At 38.4% G+C, this 17860-nt stretch overlaps 4 protein-coding genes across 10 annotated transcripts in view; 2 read left to right on the forward strand and 2 right to left on the reverse strand.

The window, feature by feature from the left end:
* Window positions 1-219: 219 nt before the first annotated feature.
* Window positions 220-1219, reverse strand: exosc6 (exosome component 6). The gene has a single exon (XM_055202281.2). The coding sequence runs from the start codon at window positions 1110-1112 to the stop codon at window positions 300-302; it is 813 nt and encodes a 270-aa protein (XP_055058256.1). The 5' UTR covers window positions 1113-1219; the 3' UTR covers window positions 220-299.
* Window positions 1220-3637: 2418 nt separating this feature from the next.
* On the forward strand, window positions 3638-7363 carry slc38a8b (solute carrier family 38 member 8b). Its single transcript, XM_055202268.2, has 10 exons — window positions 3638-4156; window positions 4783-4981; window positions 5121-5277; window positions 5443-5547; window positions 5666-5723; window positions 5865-5979; window positions 6081-6228; window positions 6302-6501; window positions 7007-7058; window positions 7231-7363. The coding sequence occupies exons 1-10, from the start codon at window positions 3959-3961 to the stop codon at window positions 7331-7333; spliced, it is 1335 nt and encodes a 444-aa protein (XP_055058243.2). The 5' UTR covers window positions 3638-3958; the 3' UTR covers window positions 7334-7363.
* Window positions 7364-8090: 727 nt separating this feature from the next.
* Window positions 8091-13057, forward strand: aph1b (APH1B gamma secretase subunit). Its single transcript, XM_073858909.1, has 6 exons — window positions 8091-8428; window positions 10792-10962; window positions 11059-11131; window positions 11204-11327; window positions 11414-11541; window positions 11672-13057. The coding sequence occupies exons 1-6, from the start codon at window positions 8316-8318 to the stop codon at window positions 11837-11839; spliced, it is 777 nt and encodes a 258-aa protein (XP_073715010.1). The 5' UTR covers window positions 8091-8315; the 3' UTR covers window positions 11840-13057.
* A 2209-nt stretch (window positions 13058-15266) lies between these two features.
* The window catches only part of herc1 (HECT and RLD domain containing E3 ubiquitin protein ligase family member 1), a 57778-nt gene continuing 55184 nt past the window's right edge, over window positions 15267-17860 (reverse strand). For all 7 annotated transcript variants that reach the window (XM_073858912.1, XM_073858915.1, XM_073858914.1 and 4 more), the window contains exons 75-77: window positions 16421-16573; window positions 15955-16260; window positions 15267-15866 (exon numbers count right to left, since the gene is read on the reverse strand). In XM_073858912.1, coding sequence (XP_073715013.1) covers window positions 15681-15866; window positions 15955-16260; window positions 16421-16573 — 645 coding nt within the window. In that variant the 3' untranslated portion in view covers window positions 15267-15680. The remainder of the gene's footprint in view (window positions 15867-15954; window positions 16261-16420; window positions 16574-17860) is intronic.

A 17860-nucleotide genomic window follows, 5' to 3' on the forward strand; every position in this document is an offset into this window, starting at 1 on the left:
GGGAGATATCTAAAACATACTGGGAGGGGGTCCAGAGGACTGGACTGAAGAAACAACTATAGCATCGCTGTGAAGAACCTTTTCTTTCTTTTAAATGCCATGCCAGCTTCTATAGCTATGTTTATGGCAGCTGAACTTTCATATATTTGTAACAGGTCTAAAACGATCTAAAGGACATACGTTTGATGAGAAAATACATATGGTAAAACGGAAACATAATCATTTGAACAATTTAAAATTTTATTTTATTACAAACGCAAATACAAAGGTACAAAACCATCAGCCAATGTTGAGAAAGTTTATTTCTCTGGTGGGGGAGCTTTCCTTTTCACAGCCCTTATCAGCGCTTGTTGTACTACCGGGTAGAGTTTATGACAGCCGTCCATGCATGTTCTCACGGCGTCTGTCAGCGTTTCTTCCCGCATCTCTCCCTCTGCATTCAAACCAGACACTTGGTTTAGATTGGGGAGCAGAGATACGGTGACACATCCCTGATTCTCCCCGTATCCCGCCTGCCAGTTCCCGCACTCCTCCGTGTATGACGGGTCAACGAGACATGATTCTCCATTCTGTCGCAGCGTGCAGCCCAATACCACATCGTACATTTCAATACCGCCATCAGCCAGTGCCATCGAGGCGCAGGTAACCGCGTGTGCAAGAACCGAACCGTCATTCTCCAGAACCATGACATTAACTTCGATCTGAGAGCGCGGATATTTGTGCAGGCAAACTCCCGGCTGGAGGCTCTCCAGCAACGCCGCGGTCAGGTCTCTTTCCTCACTGCCTTGGATCCAGGCACCTCGTTTAACACAGGAAAACGGTGCAAGTCTGAAGTCGCATACAAGGCGACCCGTTTTCATGTCTGTATCGTCCTTGCGTTCCATTTCTTTTGGGCCGTAGACCGAACATATGATTTTGGTGTTTCCAGCCTCGAGGTAAGCCGAACCTTTCGCCTGACTGATGAGTCCGCAGCGCGCAAACACGGGCCGGACATCGCCGTTACCTCGGACACCTTTCCTGCTTGTGGCTTCGGGAACTTTGTCTGGGGAAAGAAAAAGTAGAGGGGACTGTGACTCCTCTGGTCCACGAATACGTTTTGTGTCGACAGGCATTTTCAATAAACCCACGTGTTTACGAAGACATAACTTTCAGTTCGCTGTTTAGATCTTGTTCGTTGGACAGGCTGCGGAAGGAGATTGCGAGTTATGCTCTACCGCCATCTGTCGGATAGGCGTGACATGACACAAAGCTAAACGTTCCCTGGTTCCCTGAACTTTTTTTTTTTAAGTGGGAGTCTGAAAGATACATTATTATCTTAATTTGATCTTATTTTAAATAGTCTCCTGGTTGATAAACACTGCTCTAGATATCACATTATGAACAGTAGTAGCAAAGAGTATAGAAGCACAAGAGAGGAAACTCTCATTCGTTTTTGGCATCAGTCACTAGGTGACGCGTCAGTAGCGCGGCCGCCATTTTGGAATGAAAATTCTCACAGCCAATTCATTCTCAATTCATTCTCAGCGAATCTCACAGCCAAACCAAAAGCGCAATAGTAAGTTTCTTAAATTAAAATTTTGTTCACTTGCTACACCTACACGAAACGCTGTATTGTTATGTATGTATGTGTTGATTTGTTGTTTTTATCAGTTGTGGAATCCAATCATTAAATAGATACACATTTGAGGTAGTTTTTCTTGCTTTATTATGTAATTCTATTTTATGCTACTTTACATATTATTAGTTACCAACTTCACTAGGTATGAAATATATTTTGTACATATTAATCCCCTGGATCCCGCTACAAAAAATTATAATCTTATAGAACATGATGCATTGCTCTGTCTGTTATCCTAAAACGGTGTTTTTTTTTTACTTAATCCATTTTGAGCAATTCAGATGTATATGTGTGTATATGTATATGGAGCCAAAATATTATGTGTGGATGAGTTTATGTCGCTATGTAAAATTAACCTGTTTTAAAAGTGGAAGACTTGTCTAAATATCTGAAAATAAGCTGTAAAAAGGGATAAATGATCACTGGTCTGATTGTATGTTATTCTGTGTTATTATCATTCAGTTTGAATTTGATCTTTTAATGTACAAAGTAGCTGATATTGCCATTACTTCTAGTTGACTGCCTAAGGGCTCAGTCACACCAAAAGCGTTTATGGCAGTTGCAGGCGCCTTTTTTGAATGATATTCTATGGGCAGGACGCGTTTGCGCGCTGTTTATGCGCGCCGAGCGCCTTGCGGTTTTCTGCCGCCTGCCGCGCACGCGTTTTTGAAGGAGCGCTGAGAGCGGAGGAGCGCCTGACGTCATTCGCGTCTTCCATTGTTCAATCGAATGAGGGGAGAGGCGGGCCTTACGTTGTGGCGAGGGAAGTTTACAGTTGCTTTGAAGAACCGGACTCCACTCGCTCACTCTCTCCTGCGTGTTTGTGTTCCTCTCATCCTCAAACAAGGTCAGAGCAAGCGCCCTCTTTTTAAAGTTTCTGCTAATATGACAGTTAACAGCAAAATAGCGCTCACGCTTCAATATTTGATTGACAAGACAGCTGACTCGGTGGTTGCTTAGCAATATGAAAAGCCGCGCTGCACTGCTCTTTTTTTAAAAAAGGCAGTGCGTCGCGCCTTGCGTTTGCAAGCGTTTAAAGCGCTTTTGGTGTGACTGAGCCCTAATCGCGCTCATTCCATAATGGCGGATTCGTGGGGCTGCTGCTGGGCGCCGGTGATGCAATGGAACGTTCTATTGAGTTTCCTCTCTTGTGCTTCTATACTCTTTGGTAGTAGATCATCACATTAATGAAATGTGACGATGAAGACTGTCAAAACTTTGTGCTTGTATCTTTTTAAATGACATACAGTGCACAATACTGATTGCAAATGTATCAGTCTATTAAAAAAATGCAAACATAAAATATTTTGTATTGTCTACTCTTCCTAATTATACACTGTCAGAAGAAATGATCAAAAATGATTCCAACACAAGACACTGGGGCAGTATCTTTTTAAAAAGTGTAACATTGCACCTGAAGAGTTCATAGCCTACCTCAAAGATACATATTGGTACCAAAATGTATACATATCTGTACCTAAATGGCACATACAAGTATATCTTTTCAAAGGGTACCCCTCCTTTTTGCCCATTTCCTTCTGACAGAACCAAATTATATTTTTGGTAACCAGCATTGGGATACTTTTGAAGTGATTTATATATAATGATTATTAAATACCAGGTATTTATTCTGGTTGTTACCTTAAATAAATACACCCAAGATGTGTTAATAATAACAATTTGCCTATCTTTACTATTACAAAACATTGTTAAACAATATTAGAACGTTAAGAGATAATCTGTTAAAAATGATAATTTATATCCAGCATAAGAATTGTATAGCATAAATATCTAATTTCCGAATGATTTATAAATGGTGTAAATTTTTTGTCAGGAATAAATAATTAATTAGTTTAGTCACACAAAAAACAAAATAAAGCTACGAACGATAATGAACCTTTCATTTTTGCCCCTTCATGGAGACACGTGCCTTAAGTAAATTCGTCAAATGTTTACACATGCGTTTGAAACAGGGTCGCAACATGAGCGCTAATTAAATTTGCCCCATTCAACGTTCTGGACAGGTCGCTCTTTTCATCCTAAAGCAAATTTCTCCTAAAATGCACATTTAGGAAAGAAAACATTTAGGAGCCCACTGTTAAAAACGCTAACAAGTCTTTACAACATTTCTCACTATGCAGTGACATATTTAAGGGGTCTTACTTGAGCCAGCCTATAGGTCGCCTAACTAGAACGGTGATTTTGGACGAGAGTGAGGATGCTTTGGATAAGTTTATGATATCAGTAGGAAGCTTCTTGTTTTATTGTTACTCGTTAAAGAACAGAATTAAGCACATTAGATATAAAGGCTAAAAATCTCTAAGATTCGAGGTACTGATCATGGAAGAGTTGGCCCGGGAAAGTATACGCAGCATCAGTCTCCTATCCAAACCTGCGCGGGGTTCGGACGTCCCACGTCTCGGCTCGTTTGGAGCTGTTTTCATTATGCTTAAATCTGCTCTCGGCGCGGGACTACTGAACTTCCCATGGGCGTTTGAAAAGGCAGGTGGTGTGAATACAGCCATCGGTGTGGAGTTGGTATGTATTACTGTAATTCTGACAAATAGGTTATTTTCAAACTTACATCCAGATACAACACTGTGAAAAATGTAGTCATTTTTTACCTTTTCAAATCTTAAACTAATTTGTTTTTATTATCCTATAATTTTTGAGTACATTGAGTTCAGTCTGGGGAATTATGTACAAGCATTTGGGTATTTTTGTATTGTTTGTAGGCTATTATGTATTTGTTGAGCTTATCTTCCTTATTTAATTTCATACTGTTTTTTTGTCACTTCTATAGGTATTTTAGATAAAAGTAATACGTTCAATGTGGACAAAGCCTTATTTCCTTTAAACAGGGTTGCATCCCTTAAGAAAAAATCACATTGGTTGTGAGTGACAGTGCCATAACTGTTGCGGTGTGGTCACTATGTGTCAGGTTGCTCGTCGGATTTTAGTGGCCTCCTGAAAACTAGAGGTTACTTGCTAGCCAACCCACATAAGGTTCAACACATTGCTGATAATTTGGATGTAGCAGAGCTATGTGCATTTTGCAATTTTACACCTCTCTCTCTCTCTCTCTCTCTCTCTCTCTCTCTCTCTCTCTCTCTCTCTCTCTCTCTCTCTCTCTCTCTCTCTCTCTCTCTCTCTCTCTCTCTCAGGGGTCTCTGGTATTTCTGATCAGTGGCTTGGTCATACTTGGCTATGCCTCATCGATCAGTCGGCAAAACACGTATCATGATGTGGTACGCGAGGTGTGTGGAAAGCGGATTGGACATCTGTGTGAGATCTGCTATGTTTTCAACCTCTTCATGATCTCTGTCGCCTTTTTGGTGGTTGTTCAGGATCAACTGGATAAGTGTGAGTTGTGTATAATATGTGTGATGTTTTTGCTTCACATATAAGTCACTGTGTATATATGCCTATTTCTGAGAAGATGTGAAAACAGAGAGTTAATGCACAATTCATGTCCCCTTTAAAATGTGTTTATGTGTTTTAGTGTGCCTGTCTCTGTATGAGGCGGTGACTGGCACTACAGAAGGAGAGATGCCTTATCATTGGTACACAGATCATCGTTTCGCACTCTTCATCATGTGCCTGATTATCATCCTCCCACTCTCAATACCCAAAGAGATCGGCATTCAGAAATACACCAGGTGTGTGCTAAAAGCTGATATGTTTTTGTTAGTCCCTAAATATTTGTACCCCATATAATATTGTTACCAGTTGAAGGTCTGGTGAAAGGTATGCAGTTCATGGTACTGCTTGTACCATTGGTACCATTCTCCCACTAAAGTTTCTTTATGTGTTTTAATTATTAGTGTTCTGGGGACTCTGGCTGCAACATACCTGAGCGTGGCTGTGGTTGTAAAGTATTACCTAAAAGATGAGCACAGTGCTGACCTTACACCAGAACACAGCGAAGGGTGAGTTTTGAAAGTGCATGTGAATATGTTTGTGTTTTTATGTGCCATGTTTTGTGTACATCTGTATATAAGTGCATATCAAGCATTTATTTGTGCTTATGTTTTGTGTTTGTAACAGCTTGGTGTCATGGGCTTCCATGTTCAGTGTGGTTCCAACGATTTGTTTCGGTTTTCAGGTAAAATTGTTAAAAAATCTTTATTTATTTACATTGTGCATAATTTCATGTGCATATGCACACATTTAGTACGATTATTTGTAACATTATGTTTTTTAAACCTATTCTTAAGTATATGATATTTAACTATTTAAATTACAGTGTCATGAAGCATCCATTGCTATATACAGCAGCATGGAGAACAAAAAAATCACACACTGGGTATTTATCTCAGTTACTTCGATGACTTTCTGCCTTTTAATTTATACTCTTACAGGTGAGTCTACGTCTATGTTTATAAAGCATTATTTGTGAAAACTAGGATATTTTCTGTTTAATGCTTTCCTTAAAGACTGACAAATTGTCACAATACTGTAGGTGTGTTTGGATTTCTTACATTTGGACGGGAAGTAGCCTCAGATATCCTGATGTCATATCCTGGAGATGATGTAGTGATGATTATTGCTAGGCTGCTGTTTGGAATTTCGATCGTTACAATTTATCCTATAATACTGCTGTTGGGCAGGTACTGTAAACCACAAATAAAAGTTTACTGGTTGCATACAGACACTGTGTCAATGCTTGCGTTTTGTTCACAGGTCGGTAATTCTTGCACTTGTATTGCGTTTCTGGGGAAGACGGGCCATAATCACTTCTGTGTTTGAGTGTCGGTGCCGTACAATTTTGACATTTCTTTGGATCGCTATCACACTACTCATTGCCGTCTATGTACCAGACATGAGTGAGATCATCAGTGTCATCGGAGGGATTAGTGCCTTCTTTATCTTTATTTTTCCTGGTGAGACACTCCATGATACAATTCAATATGAGCCATTTAATGGTGCAATGTGTAACTTTTATAAGGATCTCTGACAGAAATGCAATATAATATACATAACTATTATCAGTGGTGTATAAAGACCTTAGCTTAATAACAATAATGAACCGTTATGTTTTTATTACCTTAGGATGAGACGTTTTTATCCGCATATACCGTGGGTCCCCTTACATGGACGTCGCCATTTCGCGCCATTATGTTTCTACAGTAGCCCTAAATGTACAAAGTGTTTTATAGATCCTGTTTTTTCACTGTTATCTCAGACGATGACATGTTTGTCCTGTGGCGGTTAGCTTCGCTGCAATATGCATTTTGAAAAAGAGGGATGAGCTGTTGGTTGCAATTCTTAATTCATGCAGCTAAAAGTCCCACATTGCACCTTTAACAGCCAGCATATACTAGCACACACACACGCACACACATACTCAGAGATTAAGATGTTACTGATCAAGCTCACTCTTTACAGGAATGTGCCTTATCTTTGCCATGCAGACTGAACCTATAAATTACAGGATAAGGTGTGTAATACCTGAATGTTTTAAGAGAGCCAAGTGATTTCATTTTAATTTGCTGGCTCCTTTTTGTCAAATAATTGACCTTTTCATTTCTATATTTATTTATATATTATGCTTTCAGAAAATTGCATTTAATTCTCACCCTTTACACAGTCTTTATTTCTGTCATATTCAGAACCCTCTTGACAGGTTGGGGTGTGGTCACTGTCGTCATCGGAGCTTTTATCTTTGGCCAGAGCACCACTATTGCTGTTATGGAGCTGTTGCACAAGTTTTGATCAATGCAAAGTGTATTAATAAGTTATTAATAAATAAATTGATGGATGATATTTATTTTGATAGCATGAAATTGAGGATGAGTGAGTAGTAAGGTTTCAGTTTAAGGTCGAGGCAACGCACAGATGATATTTTATTTGGTGGATGTTGTGCCTTTTGATGTAATTTAATGCAATTTAAATTATGTATTATGTGTTTAATAATAAAGAATAATAACTTTAAATGTCTTAAAAGAAATGAGTGTATGTATATAAATATGAGGAATTACTTTGTTGACATTTGCTGGAAATGTAAAAAGTAAAATGGCATACATTGGCCTTTTTCATATTATAGAAACTATTAAAATAAATAAAGAAAAATATTCCTATCTCAAATATGATGCAATCCCATATGAAAAAGTTCTATTCTTCTGTTGTGTTTACTATAGTAACATTCAAAAATATGATAATGTAGGGAACCTTACCATGGTAAATATGGTATGGTGAAAAGTATACAACAGTATTTACTACAGTTGATTCATTCAACATTTTAATAATACAAAAAATATAGTATACCACAATTTACTACAGTTTAATAAAATAAACACTGTAGCATTTTTTAATGTGGGATGATACAAAATGTGAAACAACAAATTTACATAAACCATGGCATTAAATTAAATGAAATCTTTAAAAACATTAATAAAGTAAAAAAAAATGTATTTATTGTTTATGAAATTTAATGTAAATGAGCATGTTAGAAACGCGGTCACATGATGACCAGGAACCGGAAGTATGATCGGTTCGTAGCGCCGAACCCCTAACATACACGAAGAAAACAACACTAGTGCTTTCTGTCTCTTTATCAATGTTGTTTAGACGAACCGGCTGACAACATTATATATTCTTTCATGGATGAAAAGTGTTGATCTCCTCTGAGGGCACTTATTCGTGTGAAGGTGCAGTATTCTGAGTGAATTAGCAAGGCTAACTGAGCTCCACCATCATGACAGTGGCGGTGTTTTTCGGCTGTACGTTCATCGCTTTCGGCCCGGCCATCTCTTTGTTCCTGTTTACAATCGCCCGGGATCCGCTGAAAGTGATTTTCCTCATAGCAGGGTATGTATCAAGTCATAAATCGCCTCGGTTTGCTGGCTTAGTGCGGGTATCAAATCTGGTGATACAGCATTAAATCTGGCCCGAGACGTACCTTAATGTTACATCTGCTGCTTGAAAAGCGTGGAATCACTAATAGATTGTCTGAGATCTGTGATAGACAAAATTTACAAGACATAAGTACAGGGCAAACTAGCTCATCAAATTATAAATGCATTTGTAAAAAAGTTTTTTAAAGAGATACTAAGTTTAGATTTCAACAAGGAATGAGGAAGCACCTTTGAAATTGAATGCAAGCTATACTAAGGAGAGATCGACCTGCGCTAAGTGCCTAAAACTTGATTTGAATCATTTAACCAAAGCCAGTTGCTGTAGGATTTTCTTACCACTGCCATTTAAGCCAGTGATTTTCAACTTTTTTCATTCCGTGACCCAGACAGGTATAATCTGTCTCAGGACCCACCAAAATATTTTTATAGAAATATGCAGAAGAAAATGCATTTAGAAATCTAAAAAGAAATTTCTTCTCTTAATGAATAAGTATAAGTATAATGCAATCCCCAAATACCTGATATCAAAATTAATTGTCATTAATAGGACAAAACTTTTTTGTGTCATATTATAACAATATAACAATAATTGAATTGAATGTCATTACAGTTATTCATGTTAGTTCATGGAGCATTCATTAATGTAATTAAATACCACGGGGCTGTTGAATGCTTTATTCTGATTGGCTAAGAAATGTTCTATGGGTGTTGATTATTTTTCTGTAAACCGCACACCTAACTTGTCAAATGTCTTAAAAATAGGCACCAAAGAGCAATGTTTGTGATAACCGTGGTATAAGCGGAATAATTGACTCCGGTCCTTTGAATTGTTTGAAAATAATGCACACCCGCGGTGTAACGGCACACTCCATTTTGGGTGTGCATTATTTTATTATAATTCAACGGCCCATTGTCAATTATTCCTTACTTAAAGGAATGTTCGATTTTCTTGGGGGAGAGATCAGGATGGTTTGCTCACCACCATGTTATCCAAGGTGTTGATGTCTTTTTTTGTTCAGTCGAGAGGAAATTGTGTTTTTTGAGGAAAACACTGCAGGATTTTTCTCATTTTAATGGACTTTAATAGAGCCCAACATTTAATACTTAACTCAACACTTAACAGTTTTTTTCAATGGAGTTTCAAATGACTATAAACAATTCCAAACGAGGCATAAGGGTCTTATCTAGCGAAACGATTGTCATTTTTGACAAGAAAAAAAAAAATCCACTTTTAAATCACAACTTCTCGTCTAAATCCAGTCGTGATGCGCAAGCGTGACCCCACGCATTACGTCATGACGTCAAGAGGTCACAGAGGACGAACGCGAAACTCCGCCCCAGTGTTTACAAATGTGTTGAAAGAGGACCGTTCCTACGTTGTTGTATGTCAACTGATACTAATTAATGTCTTTGTGCCAGTTTATTGTTTACAATGGTCCGCAAATTTGCGTTTTATATATGTAACTCGTGACCTCCCTACGTCACTACGCATTTACGTTAGGTCGCTCTGGACCGGATCTAGACGAGAAGTTGTGGTTTAAAAGAGCATATTTTTTATTTTTCTTGTCAAAAAGAACAATAGTTTTGTTAGATAAGACCCTTATCCCTCGTTTGGGATCGTTTATAGTCCTTCTTCTCGACTGAACAAAGAAAGACATCAACATTTTGGATGACATGGTGGTGCGTAATTTATCTGGATTTTTCTTTTAAGAAAATGGAATATTCCTTTAACAGTTACAAAGATCAATTAAAATGTATTAGTAAATGCCAAAATGAACATGAACTAAGATTAATAAATGTTGTAGAATATTTTTCATTGTTAGTTCATGTTATCTAATGCATTAACTAATTGTTAACAAATACAACCTTATTGTAAAGTGTTTAACCACAATTGTTTTTAACCTAGTTAAAGTAATAGTTCACCTCAAATTATAAATCTCTTGTGATCTCATCATTTATCCACCCTCATGTCATCTGAGATGTATGACTTACTTTCTTCAACTGAACACAGACTTATTTTAAATTATATACCAGCCCTCCTTGTCTTTGTAATGCCATTGGATGGTCTCCAATTATTTGAAGCTCCAAATGCACAAAAAGTAATCCGTTTGACTCCACTAGGTTAATAAATATCTTGTGACGAATGCCCGTTTGTGTTTAACTGAAGAAAGTTATATATACATCTAGTACTGCATGAGGGTGAGTAAATATAAACAAAATGTAAATTTTAGTGTGAACTATTCCTCATCTAATGCTTAACATTATGTGTATGTGCAGTATGTGGCAATTCACGTTACATCATGTTGTTTGCTGTAGGGCATTTTTTTGGCTGGTGTCTTTGCTGCTGTCCTCTCTTGTGTGGTTCATCACAGTTCAGATCAGCAACAAGGACAGTGCCACCCAGCAGAGAGGACTGCTTATATTCGGAGTGGTGCTCTCTGTACTGCTCCAAGAGGCTTTCAGATTTGGTTACTACAAATTGCTGAAGTAAGAGTTCACAGTCTGTTTTCTGTGTTTGAATGGATCGATTGTTGTAAAAGACTTGTCGCAATGAGCGTTTTGTTATCGTCTGTTATTTTGCAGGAAAGCAAATGAAGGCCTGTTGGCACTCAGTCAGGAGGACACCATGCCCATCTCCATGCGGCAGCTGGCATATGTATACATCAATCACATGTTGCCGCTGGTAGTGATGTGACTGGCTGGTATTTGAACTGTTTTTTGTTTTGCAGTATCTGGCCTGGGCTTTGGGTTTATGAGTGGAGCTTTTTCTGTGGCGAATATACTCTCTGACTCTTTGGGTCCGGGGACGGTCGGCATCCATGGAGACTCTCAGCATTACTTCATATCATCGGGTAATGAGATGCCAGTTTGTGTTTAAACCCAGAGATTTCTTTTCATTGTGGCTGAAAGTATTAAGCGTGTGTGCTCTCCTTCACAGCTTTTATGACACTGGCCATTATCTTATTGCATATGTTTTGGGGAGTTGTATTCTTTGAGGCGTGTGAGCGACAGAGATGGTGGGCTCTTGGAGCTGTGGTTATCACTCATCTACTAGTATCATGCTTGGTAAGTGACCACACATCATACGATGAATTATACAACTCGAGAGTTTAAACAGACTCGCCTTTAATACTGATCACAAATGCATCACATGATTTTCCCTTGAATTAAAGGCTTTGTTTATTGTGTGTTACAGACGTTTGTGAACCCACACTATCAAGGCAGTCTGATCCCAACCTACATCCTACTGTCCATCATGGCAACCTGGGCGTACTTATGGGCCGGAGGCTCTTTTAGGAACCTAAAGCTCTGCCTCACCTGTAAGGATAAAGACTTCCTGCTGGCCAACCACAGGCCTAGATAACCCATTAACCACAAACAGGACTTTCTCCAAAGACAGGCTCACTGAGCCAATAGGCCAACAACATTGTCAGCGGCCTTGAACACTATTCACTGGGAAGCTTATGGTTTGGGTAGTCTGCATAAGAATGTTTGCCGATTAACAGGAATCGTACGTTTGCAAATCTGGCACTTTCTGTAAATCCTATTCCATTTTCTGTTCTGTATATGAGCAAGACCGTGTGCGTTTTATACTAATGAATCCTGTAAACGTCTAAAGCTGCTTTCATGTCTGATTCTCACTGTTAGATGGTTTTGAGCAAGTTGGTTTATTCTCCCAGTAAGTCTTTTTTCTGTCATTTTAACTGATCAGTAAAGCTAAAAATCACTATCCTCCCATCATTCCTGGAAGGCATTATTCACCATTTTATTGTTGGACATGTAGCATTGTGTTTTCTATTTAATCCACGTTTCTGTGATCTTGACTTTTCTTTGAACATTTGACTTTTTAAAGACCCATCTCCATGGGCGTCGGAACCATTATATGTGGGTGGGACAAGACCCACACTTTTTAAGATCAATGATATTGGACCCACTCACTTTTTCTTTAATTTAGTGCATATGTCTGTTGACTTGTCAGAGCTCCACCAGTCAAATCCATTCCACTTGTCTCATTTAAAGTCCATACTCCATACTGTGTTTTCACTACTTGCGCTTGCTGCGCTCCTGCGACACAATGTAAACAAACCTTTTAGGCTATAAAAGCAGTTGTTTAATTAAAAGACATCTACTTCAGTAAATGTTTTGGACCCACCCACAGTTTTTTTAGCTTTTTCTGACGCCCATCTCAGAGGCCCTTGAGTGGTGGTCTTATTTACTGTTTATTTCCAACCTAGTGTTACACAAGTTTAAACAGCCCAGATGATAAATGTAGTGGCCATTCCTTAAATGAAAACACTTTTAATTACTGGAACCTGAGAATTTTATATTGATGTCATTTTTGACGGTCATGCGTAGTGACACTTGGCTGTGAAGTGTTTTTTTTTTTTTTGCATTAAAGTAGCTTAAGATCAAATCCATTATACTGTAGTCTGCACATTATTTTGCTCGTGAAATGTCTCATTCGTACTGCATGAATTTTCTTTCTCTGTTGCTTATAAAGCAGCCGGGGAATTATTACTTGTGTGTATTAAATAATGAATCAACCTCAATCTCACCTATTAAAGCTTTGTTGTAAATGGTTCAGTGCTTGTACTACACTCCTATATAAAAAATCTGGAAAAAAGACAACTGAAAAATTAAACTAGCACCACTTGATGTATGTTGATTTAAAGCAGTGATTCCCAACCGGATGTACGTGAAGAGTTTCCAGGGGATACACAAAAAGATTTAGATTTTGCTTTGATCTTTTTTTTAATAAAAAATGTCTCTTGTTTGTCCCGTCTTTGACCTAAAACAGGGGTGCCCAATAGCTCTATCGCACATAAGTTAACTGTGTATGCAGTAGTGATGTAGTACTCGAGTCCGGTCTCATGACAGATTTATGCGTTCTCAGACTTGTTCCTTCAAAGACTCGGACCACAGTGGGAGGAGAAGGACTCGTAATTTCAGACTGTGAGTCCTCAAGACCAACGCGTTTTTTATGTTCATTTAAAAAACACATAACAATAATAAAATGCTATGTTGACAGGCATTATTTGAAAATGACATCCCATGGTGCAATGATGCTGCATAAAATTGGAAAATATTGGAAAATGTTATAAAGTAGCTAAGCCTACTAATTTAGACCACTAGAAAATTTGTATTTGCTCTGCATGTCCTAACTAGGATTAAAAAAGTCAGGGTGGGCTTAACATGTTGATGACAGAGCAGCACTGTTGAAGCAGTTTAAAAAAATAGGCAGAAGATGATGCATATGTGTTAGGGATTTTTTTTATGATAGTAAAAGCATAGTCCATATTAAGATGTTAAGACTTCTCCTCACAATTCCCAATCTAGCTTAGTCTGTACACCTAACTGTTGATATTAAATCATGAATATGAAAACTGACATGTTTTTATGATCTTGGTCTCGACTCAGACTCGACTGTATTTGAAAACCAACGGACTCAGTCTTGACTCGGCATAGGCGGCCTCGTGCCCTTCACTTTTATGCAGCTCCAAGCCGCCACGAACTTTGTAAAACAAAGTGCGAAATTGGCATTATTGTCTAAGAGTAATTGTGAAACAAAGTCTTTTTGAGTTGCTGCGACTTCATTCTCACATGTTTTTTAATCAATCTTATCCCCCTCGCTGCAGCTCAGTCGTCTAGTTTCCGAAATTCACCACACTGACCATTTTCAATGAACCTGAATCGTTTCTAAAAACACAGTTTATTTTGTTTCTATTTATATTTTTAATGGAACATTTTAAATTCACTGCACACTTGAATTATCAAAAGGCAGTACTTCAATTGAGATTTTAGTATATTTAGGGCCAGATTTACTAAACTGTGTGAGAGCGCAATTCCAAACAAGCGGCAAATGATATTTGTGAAAAATATTTTCCTTTGGCAAACTAAATTTAAATACTCTTCTCCCATTAATGTTGCGTCTGAAAGGAAAACTTTAACAAATGCATTATGCAACAATGTCACTAAATTAACACCTTTTCAGAGCTAATTATCCACTGCGTGTCTTTAGTAAGTTCAGTCATGATTTAATGCCAAAATTATGGTTTGCACAAGTGCAAGCTGTTAGTAAATCTGGCCGGTTTTGGTGATAAAAGGTTTGCTTATTTGCAGATCAATGTATATTAAAGGAACAGTATGTAAGAAATTTATATCAAGTAATCATAAAATGACCCCGATATGTCACTGAACATTAAGAAATCATTTTCACTTCAAATACTTATATCACTGACAACAGTGGTATGGCCAGGATATTGTCATTTAAAAAGTGGAGTTGCACCCCTCAACTGATGTTTATGTTGTCATTTTGTGTATTGGCCACCAGTTGTGTGATTGCAATACCAGTTTTAGCCACAAGTTTTGTGATTGCAATACCAGTTTCGGCCACAATCCTACATACTGTTCCTTTAAATGTCTGCATCCACTAAACTTTCCGAATGACTGCATGACAATTCATAATAATGTCAGACTGAGTTTTTACCTACAGTACGCTCTATCCCTGGTTTCAAACCTCAAGACAAATAAACATGCCTTCATCAGTCAGTGCTTTCTACTTTAATGTTTAAAATTAATTGATTAATTAATATTACTAATAATTTTTCTTTAAAACACAACTTTGGTCTAGTTTTGAAGGGGTACTTACTTGCGCCTTACTGATGGGGCCTTGGGGGTACTTAGGGCTAAAAAGGTTGGGAACCACTGATTAAGCACTTAAACAGGTTACCGCTAAACCTATATAGGAGAAGCGAAAATCATTTGTTGCTTTATGATACAAGTAAAAGACATTTTTAGACCGAAACATTTATTGCATCTTTTGACATAAGAAACCTGGTGTAGGCGATTCAAAAATTCAAATAAATACAGATACTCATGTAAAAGAATTTCCTAATGAAGCATTATACACAATGTACAATATTCTTTTCCCCCATTATTCTATACAAATTAAAATAAATCACTTTCATGCAGAACATCCTGAAAAAGGCAAAAGCTTCAGAGAAAATGAATATACATGTGTGTAAACAGATTGCGTGGCCCATGCGGGTTCTGCTAAGAAACAAATGTGAAAATAAAAACTGGATTATGTATTTAAGTGAAAATGTTTGTGAACAATAAAAATCATAAAAGCCTGCACCGAATCCTAAACAAAGTCTTACACAGCATAAACTGTGCGTTTATGTGTGTGTGTGTTTGGGTGGAGGTCAGTAGTCTGTGTCCGACCCTTCTGCGTTGTCCACATTGCGGGACAACATATAGTTGTCCATATCGATAGAACGGCAATTATTTATAGCGTAACGCAGCCGCTCCGCCATTACCGACTGGCTAGAGTAAGGTGGGAGGCGGAGCTGGAAGAAACACGTCTGAGAGGTGGGAAGACTGTCGTATGGCTGAAAGAAAAACAAACAAACAATATGCATTACCAAACATATATGCACAAATACACCTCAATGCATACAAAAACACATTCAATCTTACCCGGTCCACCTTCATGATCTGGAACCTCTGTGAGATGTCTGCGGTGTTGGCCGGCAGACGGGATCGTCCCGAAACGAATCGCATGAACAGCACTCTCTCCTCATTGGAGAACTCCTCAAGCGTCTGCCAGAACCACTGCACTAACTGCTGCTGCTCATCCACTTCCCTGTAGCGGACCACCTTCTTCAGGACATCCACGCTGATTTCCGGCAGCCCGCAGACCATCTGTTCGAGTTGCCGTGCGGTCAGTAAAGAGAGCAGGGGAACGGGCACGATCCACGACATGCCCTCACGTACTGCTGCCACCTGACACGTAGATAGAGGATTGTGAAGAGATGTATTGTCATTGTGCATAACACACAGATTGGATTACAAGCAACTGCCTTTTAACAGCAGGCGTGGATGAATTCCCACACATCTGACACTAGGATACGTACAATTGGACATGATAGGTTCAAACACACACCTGCCGATCTATTTCATGGAGTCGATACTCAATGGCGCGTTCCACATATTCTTTTCTATTGGAGAAGGTCAAAGGTATGCTGTTTCCACCTGGGATGATGGGAACCATTTTTCCATCTGCACTTTGACCAACGAATGAATCCAGAGGGATCATCTATTATAGAAAAAAACACATCCAAATCATGAGATATTTTTATGTTTACTATGTCCAGTGATGCTCAGTTGAGCTAGAAACCTGGTCAGTAAAAGTCAGTATTATGTCAATTTTTACAAGATGTAATATAAGTCTCATGTGTGCCTAGAATGTGTCTAAACAGATCATTTGTTATAGCATGTCCAAAATGCCCCTATTTTGGCGGAAGTTTACCTTTAAATGCAAATGAGCTGATTTCAGTTTAAAATAGATCAGATTCTTGTAATACAGTCTGGGACAATAGTATCTATAGCTGCATTGGTGCTAAATTTAGAAAAGCTTTTGGGTAAAGTTAAAAAGTCAGTCAGTGGCTATGGCCGGGGTTTGTTAGTGTGACATCACATTAACAAGAGAATCCAAACAGCATGTCTAATGAGAGTGATCAGGTTTAATGGGGATTAAAAATGCAGAAGTGGGTGAATGTTTTTCATTGTAGGGTGGTTTTGTTCACACACCGCCAACACACATTTATGCCCAAACACCTTGTAACTGGATTTTGCATAATATGGCAGTCCTTCCAGAAAAACGCTAAGTTTTTTTTGTGATTGTTGCAGGCCTTGATCTTGCGGCACATTTTCTTAAAAAATCTGTAGAAATATGTGGCATATTTATGCAATGAAATTGCGGGAACTTGACAAAATTGCAGGAACTGCGAGAAAAACTGTTTGCAGCTTTTGATTGATGTTCATGTCGCCTAATTACGTCACTTCCTAACATTCCCATGACAACAGGAGACATGGCGGCGCATGTGTGAAGTAAATGCAACATTTTTCAACTTTCTGCTAAGATATAACTGTTATGTGACTTTTTGCTACAAAAATGCGGGTATTATGAAATCATGCAAGTACAGGTCTTCTCGGGTCCAAAGAATGTACCCGACCCGAATCACTTTATACCCGAACCCGACGTGCATAAATAATTTTTTCTTAAAGAAAGACCTGACCCGAGACAAACCAGAGAAAATTAGACCCAAGTCTGACCCGAACCAGTGGAATTTTTTTTAACCCGACTATACCCGAATGTAAATGGCACACCCACACGCAGCAGTCAGACGGAAAGAAACCCCACTGGTCTCGCAACCAATTTGGTGAGCTGATCCATTTGTTTTACTTTGTTATCTGAAGATGACACCCAGGTAACCGCTAAAATGTACGTTACATTTAAAGGTGCAGTGTGTAATTTTTAGAAAGATCTCTTGACAGAAATGCAAAATAATATACAAAACTATATTATCAGGAGGTTACAAAG

Source organism: Misgurnus anguillicaudatus, chromosome 21 (genome assembly GCF_027580225.2).
Source record: "Misgurnus anguillicaudatus chromosome 21, ASM2758022v2, whole genome shotgun sequence".
Taxonomy (NCBI): Eukaryota; Metazoa; Chordata; class Actinopteri; order Cypriniformes; family Cobitidae; genus Misgurnus; species Misgurnus anguillicaudatus.

Excerpts from the sequence above, each read along its gene's own strand:
- exosc6 (XM_055202281.2), bottom strand. The coding sequence starts at position 1,112 with ATGCCTGTCGACACAAAACGTATTCGTGGACCAGAGGAGTCACAGTCC.
- slc38a8b (XM_055202268.2), top strand. The coding sequence starts at position 3,959 with ATGGAAGAGTTGGCCCGGGAAAGTATACGCAGCATCAGTCTCCTATCC. Across the intron at positions 4,157-4,782 it reads CAGCCATCGGTGTGGAGTTG|GGGTCTCTGGTATTTCTGAT; the intron begins GTATGTATTACT and ends TCTCTCTCTCAG. Across the intron at positions 6,229-6,301 it reads ATAATACTGCTGTTGGGCAG|GTCGGTAATTCTTGCACTTG; the intron begins GTACTGTAAACC and ends TTTTGTTCACAG.
- aph1b (XM_073858909.1), top strand. The coding sequence starts at position 8,316 with ATGACAGTGGCGGTGTTTTTCGGCTGTACGTTCATCGCTTTCGGCCCG. Across the intron at positions 8,429-10,791 it reads GTGATTTTCCTCATAGCAGG|GGCATTTTTTTGGCTGGTGT; the intron begins GTATGTATCAAG and ends TGTTTGCTGTAG. Across the intron at positions 10,963-11,058 it reads GGTTACTACAAATTGCTGAA|GAAAGCAAATGAAGGCCTGT; the intron begins GTAAGAGTTCAC and ends GTTATTTTGCAG.